Source organism: Amphibalanus amphitrite, unplaced genomic scaffold (genome assembly GCF_019059575.1).
Source record: "Amphibalanus amphitrite isolate SeventyFive unplaced genomic scaffold, NRLGWU_Aamphi_draft 002215F_arrow, whole genome shotgun sequence".
NCBI classification, from domain to species: domain Eukaryota; kingdom Metazoa; phylum Arthropoda; class Thecostraca; order Balanomorpha; family Balanidae; genus Amphibalanus; species Amphibalanus amphitrite.
In genome coordinates, this window is record NW_024883705.1 from 2,077 (window position 1) to 16,087 (window position 14,011).

The 14,011-nt window shown below is 50.1% G+C and overlaps 1 protein-coding gene across 1 annotated transcript; it reads right to left on the reverse strand.

Moving 5' to 3' along the window:
• Positions 1-2,002: 2,002 nt before the first annotated feature.
• On the reverse strand, positions 2,003-12,430 carry LOC122376631 (dihydrolipoyllysine-residue succinyltransferase component of 2-oxoglutarate dehydrogenase complex, mitochondrial-like). Its single transcript, XM_043356517.1, has 10 exons — positions 12,136-12,430; positions 10,122-10,266; positions 9,782-9,885; positions 8,087-8,222; positions 7,355-7,675; positions 6,825-6,942; positions 6,247-6,445; positions 5,833-5,926; positions 4,740-4,897; positions 2,003-2,695 (listed from the first exon to the last, which is right to left on the reverse strand). The coding sequence occupies exons 1-10, from the start codon at positions 12,214-12,216 to the stop codon at positions 2,561-2,563; spliced, it is 1,491 nt and encodes a 496-aa protein (XP_043212452.1). The 5' UTR covers positions 12,217-12,430; the 3' UTR covers positions 2,003-2,560.
• Positions 12,431-14,011: the final 1,581 nt, after the last annotated feature.

The window sequence follows — 14,011 nt, forward strand, 5'->3', positions numbered from 1 at the left end:
CAGTGACCAATTGGAAGAAAGAGCCGACCATCAAAAGCGGAAGAATGCGCCGCCACTAACTTTGATCGACAGGCCTGTAGCAAAATACGTCGTTAAAAGTTTCCGACGTTTCTCGGCGAACACAAAAGGGCCTCACGGAGGCGGGTGCTGCCTCTCGAGGGCAATAATGGCGGCCCAACTTCTGACGGCTTCCTGGGAGCCGCTGAGGGTCTCCGAGATCCGGTCGCCGACGGCGTGTCATAAACGGGAGACGGGACGACGGCGGCTCAGTGGGAGCCTGGCCGGGCTCACCGCAGCGGTAGGAGAAAACTGGGAGTGTAAAACGTACCGGGAGAGGGAGGTCTGACATGGCTTACCAAAGATAGGAGTATTTCGCGTTCTGCAATTGACCAGTGCGCACATCTTTGTTTTACATAACGACATACCAAGTATCAATATCATTCTATCAATATCATTATATCATCAATATCATTTTAAGCATTAACGACATACCAAATTCTGCCTTGTATCGCTGTGTTATAATGACCCGGGCACTCTAAAAGCCAATTAAGTCATCCACCGTGTCTTCGTGTGCTGTGCTGTCTATGATTGGATGGACGGGTGAGTAGTGTTTGCGCCGATCGGGTGCGAAACGGCCTGACAAATGGTGATGACAGTGATGTCGGCCATAAATGCCGCCAAACGAGCTGGCAGCGAAAGCTAATCACAAACCCAATCACCGTCGGCGCTGGCTAAAAACAGGCGGCACGCCACAGCGGCTCCACACCGCAGCAGCTCGGACCGCCATTATACCGGGGAACAATCAGAATAGTGCGAAATAACCAATTTCCATAACAAAAACCCACGCATACTAATGAGCGAAGAGTTCAAGAATAGACGGTGGCAGAAAGCTGAAAGCTGAATGATATGCACGACGGTAAGCCGTTTCTAGAGCTGCTTTTGACGGTGACATTTGCGAAGGGGAATTCCTGTGAAGCTAGCTGACGACACCTCAGGAGTTGGGCAGTCTGGAAATCCAATACAGATCACGACGGCATCGATAGCTGGCCGTGGGTTCCCCTAACGGCGTCGACGTTGTTCTGTGCGGCTCGATTTCGTCCCCGAGCTCTGAAGTTCTCTGACCGAGGAAAAGGTCTGAGTAGGCGGTGAGTTGGAGCTGATAATCGGGAGTCCGTTTCATTTCACCGGGACCACTGAAAGGTCATGAGATGATCAGCAGCCCGTGCTCACGTTTTGCCCAGAGGTGATTCTGTCCGCAGGTTTCGGATGAACGGCCCTGTATGTACCTATTGACCGACCGTTGGACCGAGCAGGGGTGTAATGACCATCGGGGTCGGTGAAGAATAGATTGATCCAACAGATAACGTTGGATCCCTATCAGTGACCTTTGGGTCACTCGGGACCAGTTTCAGTTAGTCGTTATGTGAAATCGATAAACACTATGTATTACTGTTTGGACGTAATATTTGCTCTGGCACTGAAACCAACACAATCCAACGGAAAATAGCAATGTTCACCCACCACCCACCCCCTCCCCCAGTCAAGCTCCAGTTCAACCAACCACATAGCCTTGAACCAGCCTTTGTGGCCCTTGGGATGAGCTCCAGTAACTTCATAACCGTGGTTATGGCCTCTTTTGCGAGAGCAAATCGTAGAATGCCAGGTTCCAGCAGCTATGAAGATCATGAAGTTACATTGGAAAGAAGCGGAGTCTATTTCCTTTCCATCGTTACCTTTTAGGGCAAGAAAGCAGGAATTTAATAGCGAAAGAAACCCACACTCGTCCCTCGGTAGAAGTTCTCCCTCCATCTCCAACGCACTTGGATGGAACTTGAAGCTTGGCAGAGCCAGCATTTAGGAACTTATCCACCGCAATTTCCATTTCTAGGCAGCGTTTCCATCTTGCGATACCGCAAATAATCTAAAGTGCAATACATCTCGTAGGAGGCTAAATACCTCCAAGTGTCCTCGCGCCATCACGCTCCTCACCACAAACGGAACCTATCAGACTGGGGGAATCCTGTATTCATACATCACTGACACATCTACAATCGGTCGTCGTTCGTTCGAGTCACTCCCGGAGCCAATAGGATTCAGACATGTGCGGCGATTCTTGCACTCCACTTCGCTGGAGACAGGTGATAACAATATATACAGTCCGGCCGGGCGGACCGCCGCCCGCCGCTCAGGCAGAGTTCATTCCCAGCTCAGGCAGTCTGACAGTGTGTCTGTCTCGCCGCGTGTCCAGACCCAGTGAGGACTCAGTCTCAGTCTCAGTCACCGTCACCGTACCATGGGAAAAGATCACAGAGAATTTCCCGCGTATAAAACCAGACACGACGCGCTGCCTGAATTCTCCGCCGCTAACAAACCGTTTTGGTATGATCTCACACTCGAGAGCGTGCATACTTCAGACACAATAATAGCTCACACTTCGCGCGCTCGACTGACGCACGGTGGGCCGCCGCGCGGCTCGCCGTCCCACCCGCTCAGGGCCGGTTCACTGCACCCTACCAGCACACACGTCTACCGCCGCGGCGGCCGGCCGCTCTGTGCACCCCTACAGGCCGAGGAGGAGGACGCGCGGGTCCTCGACGGCCGCCTTAATGTGCCGCAGGAAGGTGACCGCCTCCCTGCCGTCAATCAGCCGGTGGTCGTACGTCAGCGCCACGTACATCATCGGACGGATCTCCACCTGCCGGTAGGAGAGAGAAACTGAGGTGAGAGGCGGCGGGGAGAGAATACGACGTAGACGTTAGCGACGATACTGTGGTGCATGATCTGCTGAACGGTGCACATTACGCTCGTACCGATTGTAACCGTATAAACAAATGGGGACAAAAGAAATTGTAGCACCTCGATATCAAGCTCAGTACACGGTGGTTGAGACAGTCAAGAGGAAAAACGATGAAATCCAAATTTTTCAGTTCTGTATTTCTGTATTTCTGTATTTATTAGATCGCCAACAGGCCCATCGCCCTTTTACTGACGAAGTCAGTTACACACAAGCAATACACAAGATGACAGTACCTACATAAGAATAAACGTTCGATAAAACAAGATCGATAAAAGTAAAGCACGTGAGTATGATGTAAAAGATCACATGAAAGTGCCTTGCGTAATTGTGAAGCCGATAGCGCGTGTTTTAAATGAGTATGAACTACCAGTAAAGAAGTCGGTGGTCGGGTCATGGAGCAAGAATGAGTTGCATGCAGCTGGGATCCTGACAAACAAACATCGTTGCACGGTGTTCACTCGCGCGCGCGGTGTGTTCCACAGAACCGTGCTCCTCGTCCTCCGTGCCGGTACGGCAAGACCGAACGCACCGACTAACACATCATTGTCCAGCTTCCCACGATGAATGTGGAATAAAAACATGATATCGTACTGTATGAATCTAGACTTGATGGAGCGCACTTTAAAATGTGAGAGTAAAACCAAGTAGTCCAGGTCGTCAGAGCGCCTGTCAGAGTAACGAGCTAACCACATCAGAAACTTGTGCTGCACTCGCTCGAGCCTTGTCAGGTGAGATGCAGCCGCTCCAGCCCATATGACACAGCCATACTCGATGATTGAACGCACATGAGCGTAGTACGTACACAACATGGTTTTGTGATCAAAGGCGGCTCTGCTGTAGCGTCGAGACAGTTGCATACTACGGATAATCAGTCCTAACATCCGGTTTGCCTTGGCAACAGTCTGGTCAACGTGGGCGGCAAACGTAAGCTTGGAGTCGAGGATTACTCCTAGGTCTCGGACTTCGGATCGGCGCTGTAGGGTAGTGCCATCTAGAGTGTATGTGGCTAGGATGGGAGATTTTCGTAGGGAGAAGGAGATGACATGACATTTGGTAGGATTTAATTTTAGACGCCATGCAGCAGACCAGGTGGAGAGACGGTTGAGGTCGGCCTGGAGCAGTTCTGTGTCAGAGTGGGAGGTGATGCGGTGGTAGAGTTTGATGTCGTCTGCGTACATGATACAGTTGGTTTGGATAAGGGTGGGCAGGTCGGCGGTAAGACAGATGAACAAGAGGGGACCACAGACACTCCCTTCCGGCACGCCGGATCTGACAGGAGCCCAGTCAGAGCACATGCCATCTAGCACCACTCTCTGACGACGGTTGGTTAGGTAGGACCTGATCCAGGATAGAGCGCGCCCAGTGACGTTGAAGGATGTTTGGAGCTTGTGGAGGAGTAGGATGTGGTTGACACTGGTGAAGGCAGAGGAATAATCAGTATAAATGGAGTCAGTTTGAGCACCAGCCTGGATGGAGTCCCAGCTGTGTTTGAGGAACACGCTGAGGTTGGATGAACAGGATCGGTTGGGAAGGAAGCCATGCTGACTGGAAGGTAAGGACGGGAGAACGTGGGCCAGCAGGGTGTCACAGACGACTCTCTCCAGGACCTTGGAGCAGAGGGGGAGAAGGGAGATACCGCGATAGTTATTAGGATTCTTTTTGTCGCCTTTTTGTGGATGGGGATAACGTTGGCGTCTTTCCAGACCTGGGGAAGACAGCCTGAGAAACGGAGAGCCTGCAAAGAATTTCAAGGGGGACGGCCAACTCTGTTCTGTTCAGTCATGAAGATTGAAGATATCGAAAAAAAATATAACTTGAACACTGCGAGAAAAGCCAACAATCAGAATCAGATGCTAATAACAAAGTAGCAAATCTGTTGCCGTAGTGCCGTGGTGATATTCATTCCCGAGCATTAAAACAACTTCCCCTGTATCGTTCGTACCTTTCCGTCGATGGCCACTGGCCGCTGGAAGATGCCGTGCATGCCGAGGATGGCCGACTGGGGCGGGTTGATGATGGGCGTGCCGAACATGGAGCCGAACACACCGCCATTACTGATAGTGAACGTGCCACCGTCCATGTCCTCCACGGCCAGGGAGCCTGACGATGGACAGGGGGAGGGGGAGGGTCAGGGCAGGGCCTCAACGGTCAGGCAGCCTGGTGGAGGAGTGGGGGAAGGGGTTAGTGTCAGGGCAGAGAATCCATGTCCTCCACGGCCAGGGAGCCTGACGGAGGTGCGGGGGGAAGGGGTCAAGGCAGGGCAAGGCCTCCACGGCTAGAGAGCCTGACGGGGGAGCGGGGGTCAGGTTAGGGCAGAGCCGTCCATGTCCTCCACGGTTAGGGAGCCGACCGGGGGACAGGGGAATAATGAATAATGACAAGAGAGGAGAGGATAATGAATAATGACGTCATGGAGGCGAGTCTTGCAGAGCCAGCGAGCTTGGCGGAGGAACGGGGCAGAGGCGTTGGATTGGGTTAGTGCAGGGCAGAGTCTGACGTGACAGTCATTAGAGCTGCACAAGGTGGGGGTGAAGAGCGGTAAAGGAATGGCTGAAAGGAGTGGTTCATATCATGAATAAATCGACGATAGTTGTGATGAAGAGGGGTAACGAATATAGAACAAAATAAGCACGCACTTGTCAGCATTGGTTTGAATTTCAGACGTAGAGCTACTATGCCGAGACGCGAGAGCATAAAATAATGAAGTGCTTCCTTTCATGAGTGGACCAATGACGAGCGTACAAGTTGACAACACTTAAAACGGGTCGTATCAGTTACAGACCGTTTGTGAACTTTGCTCCATGATTAAAAGTGGCCTGACAGATAACTATGAATAAGAAAAAAAAAACATAGAACACACGACAGATCTATGATTCCCCATTAATTAGATCCACCCTGAGACTATTGCCTTACAATGTCGTTAGTGAGCTTGATGACTATCAGAGTCACACCACATGAACTTCCTTTATCCAATCCGAATCAGCCCCTAGCCATACCCCGCCGGAGCCCTCTCCGCCCGGCCCCAGGTCGCTCACCTTCCTTGGCCTTGGCTCCGAGCGCCTCGATGCCCTTCTCGATGTCCAGATAGCTCATCCCCTCGACACTACGCAGCACCGGCACCACCAGGCCCTGGCGAAGCGGGAGCGGAACGGTCAGCTGTGTAGATGGTGATGGCCGTAAAAAGGATAAATACTTGATACTTCATGTAGGTGAAGCTGAGATAACAGAATACATTTGTTGACTACCATTTCTGTCATGCATATTCGTGGCATAAATGGACTGAACGACTCGTTCTATTTTCTGGCCATCCCTCCCCCTTTGTAGCGGCCCTCAATCTCACCAGCTTATTCCTCTATATAACAGAATCACTCTCCCCCAACCAGCATCCGGCCTTCCCCTCCCCATCCCTCCAAGCTACACCACACCCTCCTTTCTCCACCGACACCTACCTTGGGTGTGGCCACGGCCACCGAAATGTCCACGTAGTCGCGGTACACAATCTCGTTTCCGTCAATGGCCGCATTCACGGTCGGCTGGTGGGTCAGCGCGTACGCCGACGCCTTGACGAAGGCAGACATGAAGCCGATCTTGATGCCGTGCTTCTTGACGAACGCCTCCTGGTGCTGTTTCCGCAGCTGCATGATGTTGCTGGAGGCCGTGGTGGACGGGGCGGGGGTCACAAAGTGGCGAAGGGTGAGACCACTGAATGATTAAAACATGTTTCCAAAACAAGCACGTAATGCATGAAGGTTTCCCTACTGATAAAGGTGTGATAACAGTTCGGCATTCCCATAATTGACTGTTTACTTGCGTAAGATTAATGACAATACTGGGCAACAGGGAAGTTTTTAGACTGATGACAGCAGCACGAAAAATAATATAACTAAAAATGTTATTCTGACGACAATGAGAAGCTACATAAATATGGGAAATGGCCCCAACCATACATGTCGCCTCGCTGCAGACTGCATTAGCTAATTGGGATTATCGGGCGCCCCGACTGCGAGGTCAGTGGCTGCACACTGACCTCATGTCGATCTCGTTGAAGGTGGTCAGCATGGCGTTGGTGTTCTGGGCGTCCTTGAGTCGCTGCGCTATCCGCTGACGCATACGGCTCATCTTCACACGCTGCTCAGTACGGGTGCCTGGTGGGAAAAACAACGGAGATGTGTGAAATGTCAGGTAGCTGATGCTAATGGTGTGTTACATAGAGAAGAAAATACGCAGCACATGCCAAGGATATGAGTCGGGTGCTGTAAAACATACCTATTAAGGAATTAGGAACATGATGTGCAATTACAGTGTTCTGTAAGAATAAACTGCAGATACCACTCGGAAATTCATTGCGGTAATGCTAGTATAATGGCAGTATAAAGACAGCATTATATCCTCCGGCGCCACATTAAAGCAATCCGCTAGTCACTCCGTATAGTCACGTCATCCAAACAATGCTTAGTCTGGTGCTCAGTACCCCAGCTGCTCCCCCTACCCTCTCGCCTCTGCTATCGCTGCGCTTCATTGTCCTCTCACCACACCCTCAGTTCGCCGCCCCCTTACCGGTGATCTCCTTGGTGGGGTCGTCGGGCGGCAGTTTGACCTCGCCCTTCTCCAGCGCCATCGAGTGCCGCACGGCCGCTACAGGGATGGAGGCGGACGGCGCCGACGGCCGCGAGCCGCTGCTCGCCGGAGGTCGCGACGGGATCGGTCCGGCAGTGTCGGACGACTCCGACGGCTTCTCCGGGGCGGCGGAGGAGGCCGGCGCGGAGGGCTTGGGCTCCGACTTGGGCGCGGCGGCGGGCTCCTCTTTCTTGGGCTCCTCCTTCTTGGGCGCCTCGGCGGCCGGCTCGGACTTTTTCTCAGCGGAGGCGCCGCCGGAGGCTGAAACGGACGGCGGGAGGGCGGTGAGAGGGTGTTGCGACGTCTGTGGGGAGGCTGGTCTATCAGTAAAAAGTGTTGAATATCTGGATGTGGCCAGTGTTTGCGAGAAACATAGGCAGTAACAAACGATCTGTGGACTAAGCAGGTACTTTGGCGTTATCGTATTATCAAATTGGATCTATAATAATAAAAAACAGCAACATTGAGCCAATGCTTTTCATCGGCCGCTAACAGACTTCAAAGATCCCATGGCTACGTATTTGTCAGTGAAAAAGCACCAACGGCATTTCACACAGTCCAAACACCCCAGCTGTTTCCGTGTGTTAGACAGTGAGACTTTATTCCTCCTATTACCCTCCACCACCTTCAATCATTGCCCCTCCGCACCCAAACCCCGCCACGGCCACCCACCGCCAACTTTGATGCTGAACAGGTTGGTGCCCGGTTTGACCGTGGAGCCGTCGGCCACCAGCAGTTCGGCGATGACGCCGGCCGCCGGCGCCGGCACCGGCACTGACGTCTTGTCCGTCTCGATTTCGGCAACCACCTGCCGACAGTCGGCGGGGCGTCATCAGAGGTGGGGCGTCATCAGAGGTGGGTCGTCATCAGGAGCAAGTGGATGACGTGTGTCCGCACAGTAAGACAGTCGGCAACACAGTGGGACAAGATTAGAGCCAACGTTAAAATAATAAAAGTTTATTAGCGAGAGGTTAATGGGCCAGCAGCAGGCTTAACTTCCTGAAAGGGGTTGCAGTATATAGCCGCCCTTCTAAAATCTAGAGTCCTATAATCTAGAGTCCTACAGTCCTACAGCCATATTATAGTAATTCGTCGTAAATGATGGGACAGACTCATGACCATTGAACACTCAGTGAGCAAGGACAAATTCATAGCCCGCCCGCCATGACATCCATCACCCACTGTCGTCCTGAGCCCGGCTCCGTTGGCCGGTTGCCAAGGTAACCAGCATCCCAGGGCCAAATATCGACCGTCCGTTTTCAGACAACACGACCCAGGTGTACGGGCACAGTGGAGTTCTACACAGCCGAAGACCAAACCGTGGCAGGGCGTGGTCTCTCACAAGTGTTTGGTACGATCATTGCATACCGCCAACTCGAACATTCCATACCGTAACTCAACCAACATAACTGCAGAACTGCCGCGTTTGCCACAAACCAAGGCCCCACCACCGAGTTTGAATGCCTCCGTAAGTATTAAAGGTGAGCTGAGAGCCTCAAAGGTTCCCCACCCGCTCCTCTCCTCCCCCACAGTGGGGTTACCACCGCACACACCCACCCCACGTCAGACACACAATGGGCACAGCTGTCAGTGGCCGGTCCGCGGCGAGCCAAGGCGCTCAGCTGACAAAGTCGCCCGCTCGGACAACCCACATCAGTGCGGCACTCAGAGATTGTCGGTGCAGGCACGTGAGGCGCCCTGAGCATGCTGAACTAGTCATAGCCAGTGGCTGTCTAAGAGATGGTGGTTTTAACCAGGGCTGCGGAGTCGATGGATTTTCAGTGACTCAGACTCCGACTCCGACTCCGGCTTCCAAAAACCAACTCCGACTCCGACTCCGACTCCGGGCAGAACTATCGACTCCGACCGACTCCAACTCCGACTCCCGACTCCGCAGCCCTGCCAGGTCTGCGGAGTCGATGTATTTGTCGGTGACTCCGACTCCGACTCCGGCTCCGGTTTCCAAAATCGACTCCGACTCCGACTCCGACTCCGGCCAGAACTGTCGACTCCGACCGACTCCAACTCCGACTCCGACTCCGACTCCGCAGCCCTGGTTTTAACGATACCAGATAGGACACCATTTGGATGTTAACTCGTCCGCGGTTTCCCTGGATTATTCTTCACTCATCCACTCACTCACTCAATCAATCAAACTCAAGCCCAGCCAGTTACACACTCACTTACTGCCAGCACTCACATATTACTCGTCAATTATAACCCAGGTCTTACATGTCGATTGTCGATCTTCCATAAACATGTCAACCGGGACCACCTGAGTAAAATCAGCCTCCCATTGTGTCCCAACATCCAAGCTCCCCGCCCCCATACCTGGGTCCCTTCAGACGGGTGTCGCGTCTCTCATACCTCATCCTCCTTGACGGAGTCTCCGGCGGCCTTCTCGAAGCGGACGTCTCCTTCAGAGACGGACTCGGCGAAGGCGGGGACCTGGACCACCTTCACATCGTCACCTGGGGGACGGAGGGCTCCCTGGTTAAACTGAGGGATGGTGTGGCGATGACTGCAGGACGCAGGTAGGTACCGACTGAGGGCATAACTACACGACGATCAAAATACAGTATGTAGCACACGTCATTATCACCAACACAACACACAAATACATTTTTTTCCATTGACGTGAGTTCAGTGCAGATGTGCTACAGGTGTGGCATGTTACCTAAAGATGCCTGACACCCCTTCGACTGACCTAGTGTCGCGGAGGTGCGGAGTCCTCGGCTGGCCAGACCGGCCTGCCATCTGCCGGTGACCTGGACAGGCTGTAGTGTGGGCAGGCGGCTGCCGGCAGACCAGGAGGCGGGCGCCAGGCGGTACGTTCGCGACGGGGTGGAGCACTGAAACAGGAGCGAAAACAGAGTCAGGTTAGGAGAAATGTACACATGTTACATTCAACTACTCATATTTTCATTTCAATTAGTTCAATGAGTCATTCAATGGTCTATTCTCAGATTCATTCCTTCCTTCATTCATAGATTGCCCGGAATGTAGAATGTAGTCTGCTAGCCAGTGTCCCATGTACAAGTTGAGGTAAATGTATTGAGCCTTATTGGGTCCTCCCTTGAAACAAGGTTACACACTTCTGAACTATAAATATCAAAATGAAACAGTGTTTAAGGTATGGCTCTTTTCTTATCCCAGGGGTGTAGGGTGCCCAAAGGTTTTATTCATCAAGCATAAGTCCAGGTACTTAAAATCTTCCCAGTTTATTTTTCCAGAGTAGTTGTGTGAAAAAGATTATCTTATGTTCTAAAATATTTCATAAGGGTTGGTTGCTATAATGTTTGTCCAACTGCTGTTCTCCAGCCAGATTTCATTCAACATGTCTAAGACTGAAAATCAGGAATGTAGTATTGAATGGTGGATAAGAAACAGCTTTTGTTATTCCCTCTCTTAGGTATGGGTTTCAGTGGACTGGAATTAGAGGATGGTCTTTTTAGTGGTCTATTTAGATGGTCATTTCCCACTGTAAAAGCTATATACCCGGAAACTTGCCTTAATAAACAATAAAAATGTATTCCCATGATGAAGTAACTCAGGTAGTGTTATTAAAGTCAACCCTACATGTGGAACAATGACACACATCATTGTCATAAATGAACACTTGTATGTGTAAAGTTGGGTTTAAAGCCTATCTTAGCATGTCTTATGACTTATCATAAAATTACAAAACAGGTTTTACTGTAGCATTCTTGCTCAAATGCATTGCTAGTATATTGCTAGTGGAAGTGATTCTGAAAACTGAGCTAATTGTCAACAGGTTCCCCATTGATGAAATGTACCTTTGAAAACAATCAATTTTGTTATATTTGATTTCATTGTATCATGAGCATAAGGTCATTTTCTAACATCATAATAGAATAATACAGTAAGTATAATTTACCTCAACTTCAGTAATACACATAATTCAATCTTAATATGTTGAAAAGTTATCAAATTTTGTTTTTGTAGTCTCATATCTTTTTTCTGTGAAAGTATCTCAGCTGCATTCTGCATCCAAGTCAAACTGCCCAATTAGTGGTAGCTTGAAATTTGAGTAATTGTAGCACCTATTCAGAGAGAAAAAGGTTGTGATGTGACAAGGGTTCCCCATTGATGACCCCATTTTATGACCCCTTGTCAGAAAACAAACCTATTTCATGAAATCTCTTGAAGCACATAAAAAACATATTGTAAAACATAAATAGCATTGTTGTTGTTGAAGAGTTAGGGCGCGCAGCAGCGTGATAGATAGCATCCTCTAAAGACATTGTTGAAATTGAGATACCTACAATAAGAGCTAAGAAGGTATACCTGGAACTATTTCCCATGCTGGGAATATATACAATCATAAATAATGCATCTGAAAAAAAAAAACTTCATGCACACACATTGCCGGGTATAAAAATAAAATCTCCCCATATAACCAAAACATTACAAAACGTATATTCGCTCTCGGTACACCAATGGGTCAAATCAAACACCGGATAGCTTTAAAATAATGTGACATACGAAGCCCAATATTAAAATACTCAATCTTAAAAGGCACTTAGTATAGATCTCACCTAAATTATGGCATTATTAAGAAAACAAATTCATTTAATCCAGAAGCTTAAAGAGCACACATGCGCCATTATTGTAAGCATCACTGCAAAAGTTGGTGATTAACGCCTCACAGTACTGAAAAAATAACGATTTTTGCATCGAAAGCGATTACCATCACTTACCTGACTAGTTCTAGTAATGTATAGCCTCAAAACATGCCGGGAAAGCCTAGCAGGCGACATTTTCCCCGCGGCTGGCAGCATCTCCGCCCCGGTTTTCGCAAAAGACAGGGGGATCCATTGGCTTTTTTCGGTGTCACGAGAATGACAAAATTGACCAGCTGATGCCTACGGGTTTTTCAAAACTTTGCGTGGATATTTTTCTATTTTTACCTGTTTTCTTTTTTCAAACTTACGCCCGAAATTCATTTGACTAGCTAAGGAACAGATTAAAAAACAAAACCATTCATTGAAAATATTCCCATGTCTAGTGTATACATCTAAAACTGTAACATGTCTGGGCCATGCTAGAACTTTTGGGACTTTTGGTACGAAGTTGTCAGATGAGATTATGGAACTTGTAATCAACGTGTAGTCAAGATTCGCTTTTGAAACGGTTTAATTAATGGTCCCTAGACAAAAATATTATATTTATTATATAATAAATGAGCTTTGCTATCTCTTATTCAGAATTCGTCCCGGGCAAGGCCCCAAACTTCGCCCCAGCCCGGGGTACGGTCCTGTCAAAACTCCACCTTACCTAAAGGTGTCGGTAGATATTGGTGTCGTCCTTTCCAGGGTATATAGGTCCTATCGGCTAAATAATTGTCCAAATCGATTCTTCTGGTCCGCATTTAGCCACAGACTCGGGAGACGCACGTGTGCTCCTTGTCGTACAACCCAGCCAACAGTTACTCGGGCGTAGCCTGGGCAAGTTGGGCATGCCTTGGGCATACCCCAAGTTAGCCCGGTTTGGATGTTTTGCTACTTGGGCATGGCTCGGGATATGCGTGGGCAAAACCAACTTGGGCTGGCCCTAGATAAGCCCAAACAATGGCTTTCCATGATTTTTGGGCTGACATTGGGCATGCCCTACTTAAGTTCACCACTAGGGCACAGCTTGGGCTTGGCCCAAGCTTGGCCCGCGCTATCGGCATGGAACCAGTCGGGCAATGTCCAAGTTAGCCCGGGCAGGTCGTTTGCAGTAGCGGCGGAACACTTGCAATTAAGGGGGGCACTGCCGACTTTTGATCACATTCTTTCCATGCAACGCCCATAGGGCTAATGTTAAAATGCCCGAATCAAAGGGGGGCACGGTGCCCCGGTGCCCTCCCCGTTCCGCCGCCTATGGTCGTTTGAGCTTGGGTTCCGCACGGGCTTGCCCAGTTGGGGCCCTATCCATTCCACTTTCGTTTTTGGTCGGCGTTAGTGTCATACGCCGGGCAGAACCCGGGTAAGCCGGGTTGGAGCTTGGGCGAGCCCAACCAAATACCGCGGGCATGCCCAAGGTTTGCCCAGTCGGGCACCACTCAGAATTATTGGCTGGGAAGGTATCTCTCGGACAACACTTTCACGAGAGCGGGAAAAGTAAATACGTGATTAGTTAGGAAGGAAAGTGGAAACAGCGTTTGGCAACAGTCCCAGTGGCAATGACCCAGTGGTAGTGGTAAGTATCCGAAGGTTGGGACTTTTCAATTAAGACAATCACTATTCTTTAGAATTATTGTGGTAGTGGTAGTGGTAGTAGTAGTGATAGGGGTAGTGGTAGTATTAGGGATAGTGGTAGGGGTAGTAGTAGGGGTAGTAGTAGGGGTAGTAGTAGGGATAGTAGTAGGGTAGTGGGAGGGGTAGTTGTAGGGGTAGTGGTAGTGGTAGTGGTAGTGGTAGTGGTAGGGTAGTGGTAGGGTAGTGGTAGGGGTAGTGGTAGGGGTAGTGGTAGGGGTAGTGGTAGGAGTAGTGGTAGGGGTAGTGGTAGGGGTAGGGCTATTACTCCTATTTGTTTCAGACTAGGCTCCCCTACTGCCCTTGACGACGCCGACGGACCCATGCATGCTGATCA

What these genes read in the sequence shown, in the direction of transcription:
- LOC122376631 (XM_043356517.1), bottom strand. Translation starts at nt 12,216, where the DNA reads ATGCTGCCAGCCGCGGGGAAAATGTCGCCTGCTAGGCTTTCCCGGCAT. An exon ending in GTTCAGCATCAAAGTTGGCG is followed by an intron (nt 7,676 to 8,086) that starts GTGGGTGGCCGT and finishes CGTCCGTTTCAG; the next exon opens with CCTCCGGCGGCGCCTCCGCT. An exon ending in CAGTGGCCATCGACGGAAAG is followed by an intron (nt 2,696 to 4,739) that starts GTACGAACGATA and finishes TCCTACCGGCAG; the next exon opens with GTGGAGATCCGTCCGATGAT.